General features: G+C 24.3%; 1 protein-coding gene across 1 annotated transcript; it reads right to left on the bottom strand.

The window, feature by feature from the left end:
• Positions 1 to 728: 728 nt before the first annotated feature.
• LOC113557261 (leucine-rich repeat-containing protein 69-like) lies at positions 729 to 3,640 on the bottom strand. Its single transcript, XM_026962679.2, has 2 exons — positions 2,794 to 3,640; positions 729 to 1,397 (listed from the first exon to the last, which is right to left on the bottom strand). The coding sequence occupies exons 1-2, from the start codon at positions 3,493 to 3,495 to the stop codon at positions 903 to 905; spliced, it is 1,197 nt and encodes a 398-aa protein (XP_026818480.1). The 5' UTR covers positions 3,496 to 3,640; the 3' UTR covers positions 729 to 902.
• Between the last annotated feature and the right edge of the window lie 1,002 nt (positions 3,641 to 4,642).

Here is a 4,642-nt window from a genome sequence, read left to right as displayed (position 1 = left end):
TTAATATGAACTCATTTATGACATAAATATTTTTAATAATTAGGAATCTAATATGTCATTAAACAGTAATATATTTAAAAGTAAATACAATTGATATATATTTGTAAACTATACATAGTTTGGTCTATACAGCAAAATGGTAGGTATCAAACTATAAGTAATACCATTTCACTAATTTTATAAAACTACTTAATTAGTTATGAAAATTATTTACTTTTCAAATTAAAATATTATTTAATTATATATATTTAAAGATAATAAACTAGATTTTATCATATTTTGTATAACACGACACTTAAATTAAAAATGCATAGTATATTTACAGTCATTATTTGATTACACACAAAATCTTTCTATCCTCTATCAAAACTAGCACAAATATCAATAATATAATATTATATAATACATTTTTAATCTTTTTAATATTATTAAAGAATATAAATAACAATTATTATCATCTTAAATTATAATAAGAAAAATATTTTACAAATATTTTTGTACAAAAATCTAAAAAATATCTTATAAGAAACATCATACTTTTTATACAATAAAAGACTATTTTAATATCACAACATGTATAATTATATAAAATCATATAATCTACCATGGTTAATAGAAAAATAAATAATATAAAATAAAAAAGCCACATAAATCAAATTATTATTTTAGACAGTTATAATTAAATCAAATTAAAAAAAAAACATACATTTGTTTATAAACTATATTGTTCAAAATAATAAACTTTTTCGTTGTTTTTATTGTTTATAGTTGTAGTACAATTAATTAATTATTGGTTTCGTGATAAAACAATGAATGATAGCGATAATAGAATATGTAATTTACATTGAACCACCTATTTAATAAATAGTTATACTTATACTTTCATATATATATGGCTTATACTAAACCCGTCTTTTACAATTATTTGGAATACTACAAGACATTAATTGCAATACTATATTATGGAGGTCTTGATCTTTTATTAAACGCATTGCTCTAGGTAAAGAATGTTTATAACTTATTTTACAGTAATCTGGTAGTATCCATTTATTACACACTTTACAACGACCCATTAAATTAAAGTATATCCATAGTGTACGAGGTATATCTTGTCTCTTGAACGGTATACAATTATCCATCAAATTGTATAAAGCCAAATGACTAAGTGATGTTACAGTATTTTCAACATTGTCTTTCTTTACAGTACTTGATACAGCCAAATATCGAAATAGGTGATCATTGTATTGGTTAACTCTACCACGAATTAAGTTACTTGATATGTTCATTTCGTCAAAAATTTTAGCAGAAAAACAACGAGGTAAGTATCTTAAAAAATTGTCGGCAACAAACAAGGCTTTGAGTTTCTTAAGTTCACCAATGAATTGAGGCAAATATGACTAGAAAAAAAACAACAATTTTATTTTAATTATTCATTAGATTAAAACAACGAAGTATTTAAATTTATTTTGTATATAAAATAATGCATGGTTTTTGTATAATAATAATAATAAATAACAAAAAGATTAATTCATTTTTGTCTTTTTAGAATTATAAATCAAGAGCCTGAAATTATATGCATTTGCAAGTGCTTTGAAATGTTCATATAACACTAATTTTAAATACTAAGTTTGATTTTGCATATTTGGAAGATTAATGTATTTAACATCAGATAAATCTATGAATTTACTAATTAACTTTTTAAATTGGAGCTCTATTTGTTTTGTTTTACTAGCTCAAACATAACATAAGTGTCAAATGTGCATTTAGTAGAATTAATCTTGCGTTGTTGTTTTAATGTGAAATCAAATTAACCTACCATCAAAATTAAAGTTGAATATATTATTTGTTTTTATTAAGGGTTTTTTTTAATGTTTTAATTTTTTATAGATATACATACATATATCTCATCATTTTTAAATTGCATTATTTTACATACTTATAACTTGTATAAAAATTGAAATGTCAAAACACGTCAAAATACAAACACAGATAATGTTTGATATTTCACAATTCACTATAGTATTATTGCTAACAATAATAAATTTGTTTTATAGAAAGAAAATTAGTAGTAAACTAACACAACAACATAATCAATACGAAAAAATAAAATAAATACATTTTATTTAAATTTAAAAAAAAATATGAACAGTACATATTATCGTTATTATTATTAATAAAATAATAATGTTATCATTAGTTGAGTTAATATAATATTGCAATTAATGATTTAAATAAAAAATTGTTTTGATTTTAAATAGGTATTTGAGTATTTATTATTGTAAATTAGTCACATTTAAAAGTTCAAAACTGATTTTCCTGATATAATTAATAAACATTTTTTCATTGTCTCACCGCACTTACATTAAATATAAATATAATTTTTATAACTTCATATTCATATCATCATTTTTTCTTTACATCATATAGTATTAATTTTTAAATACATATAATTCCAAGTTCTAGATTAATAATAAAGAGAATAAAGAATAATGCATTTTTAGATTTTTACATTAATTCTCAAAATTAATATTTTTTTTTAAATAATCTTTTCATGTACAATACACAAAAAATTAAGATCACCAAGTATACTACAGTAATAATACTTATTGGATATCGAATGGATGGATGCAACAGTAAAATATGCATTTGAAAATAATATAAAAAATCCTATAACTACCTACTGTTAATCAGTGCATTGGAGAATGAAATAACAGAAGAAAATTATAGTTTATAAAAGTGCATTATAAAAAAGACAATTATTATAGATAAGTAGTAATAAAGTTACTAAATTACCAGTTTATTTTTGGTTGCAGATAAAGTTTGTAGATTTTTTAGGAACATTATTTCAAAAGGCAATCTTTTTATGCCAATCGAATCCATTTTTAAAGTTATTAATGTATCACAAATTACTGTCATGGACGTCCAATTCCAGAAGGTATCTTGATTGATAGGAAGTTTACTTCCTGATATGTCGAGATATTTAAGTTTTAAACGACCAATTTCTATAGGGATCGTTGGCAAATCACATTTTTTCAACGTAAGTGTGGTCAAATGTCGCATGTTTAACACACGGTTATCAAAACGATTAACAGCTACAAACTCGAGAGCCATTAGATCAAAATGATTCACAACGGCTTTTGTAGAAGACATCGACTTGGGCATCTGACGTGTAGCGATGTTCACTTTTTTCCCTTCAACAATTGCCTTAATGTGAGTGTACAACATGTTAACCTCTGTCTTGTTTTTGGAGTCTATCGACAATAAATGTTTGGGCTCTTTGAACTCCAATCCCATCTTCCCTTCAGCAACGAATTTATGGTATATTTTATTCAACATTGCCAAGTTAAAGCATTTATCATGCGGAAACATTATGTTCTTCACGCACAGATAATAGTTATTGTTTATTTTCTTAGTCATCACATACGATATGAGCGGCCGCACGTTCCACTGTGGAACGTTTAAATCTTGCATAGTAATCGAACACCGGATTAACATCGTTATTATAGAAATACAATACGCACGTTCGCGATTAATCAAAAACGAAGTCTTTGACGTCTACATAAAATCCAAGATGGTCTTAAAGCATCTTTTTTCCGATTTCAGTTATCGATATAACAGCATTTCGTGGGAAATAATAGTTATCATGAACCAAGATTAGACTACTATCTCAGTGATAAGTAATCAACAAAGCGGTGGCAGTACTAAACTGAATCAGTTAATCGTGGTTGTTATATTGGTGTTTTATTTTTACGCCCTCCATTCTTATTTCTTATACCGATACGATTATGGAGGTAAAATAAAGTGCCGCTTGATATTATAATTTGAAGGTGGGCTAGCGTCTTACGGTGGAAGGTACAACGCATTAACCACAAATGTACAATTCTCAAGAATATATTAGGTATAAAATATTTTTGACATAAGTAACCAAATAAATTATTTCTACTTCAAGTTACGCTTATACTTATTTAAAATGTTTATATTTATAAACAGCTATTAATATTATTTATTATTGTCAATAGACAAAAGAGTCGTAGGCGAGTAACTTTTCGTTCGGAGTTCTTGCTACACGTAAGACTTACAAATCACAGTAGGTATTGAATAATGTGTTACATTTTTTGTGTAACTATGATGTGACATCAGTAAATTACGTTAATTTTTTTGAATGAATTACTAAATTATTTAATTTCTACAATATAGCTACCTTCTGTCTAATTTTCTGGGCTTAATATTATTTCTGGATTTCATTATTTCAAACTTATTATTGGCAATATATATTTAAAAAAAATAACTTATTAAGTTAATAAGTTAATTGAAAATTTTTAAATAACTATTAACTTAATTGTTAGAAAAAAATTAGATTGACTATAAATTTAAAATTTTTCAAAATGTTTTCTATCAACTTAACTTAGTATTATTAACTTGCCTAGGCTTGTTAAAATTGATATTGACATTTTCAAAATATCCTGATGTATTAAAAAATGAATAGTCTAGTATTTCAAAAGACAAAAAGCATTTAATAAATACATATTTTAAATAATTAATTCATTCATCAAATGTATTACTCATAACTGTTTATAAAACAAAAACCAATATCTTTGTTTAAATTAAAAGAGTTTTTAACAGATTTGACTAAACTCTAAGC

This window comes from Rhopalosiphum maidis, chromosome 3, assembly GCF_003676215.2.
Source record: "Rhopalosiphum maidis isolate BTI-1 chromosome 3, ASM367621v3, whole genome shotgun sequence".
In the NCBI taxonomy this organism is placed as follows: domain Eukaryota; kingdom Metazoa; phylum Arthropoda; class Insecta; order Hemiptera; family Aphididae; genus Rhopalosiphum; species Rhopalosiphum maidis.
This window is presented reverse-complemented; position numbering and strand designations above follow the sequence as displayed.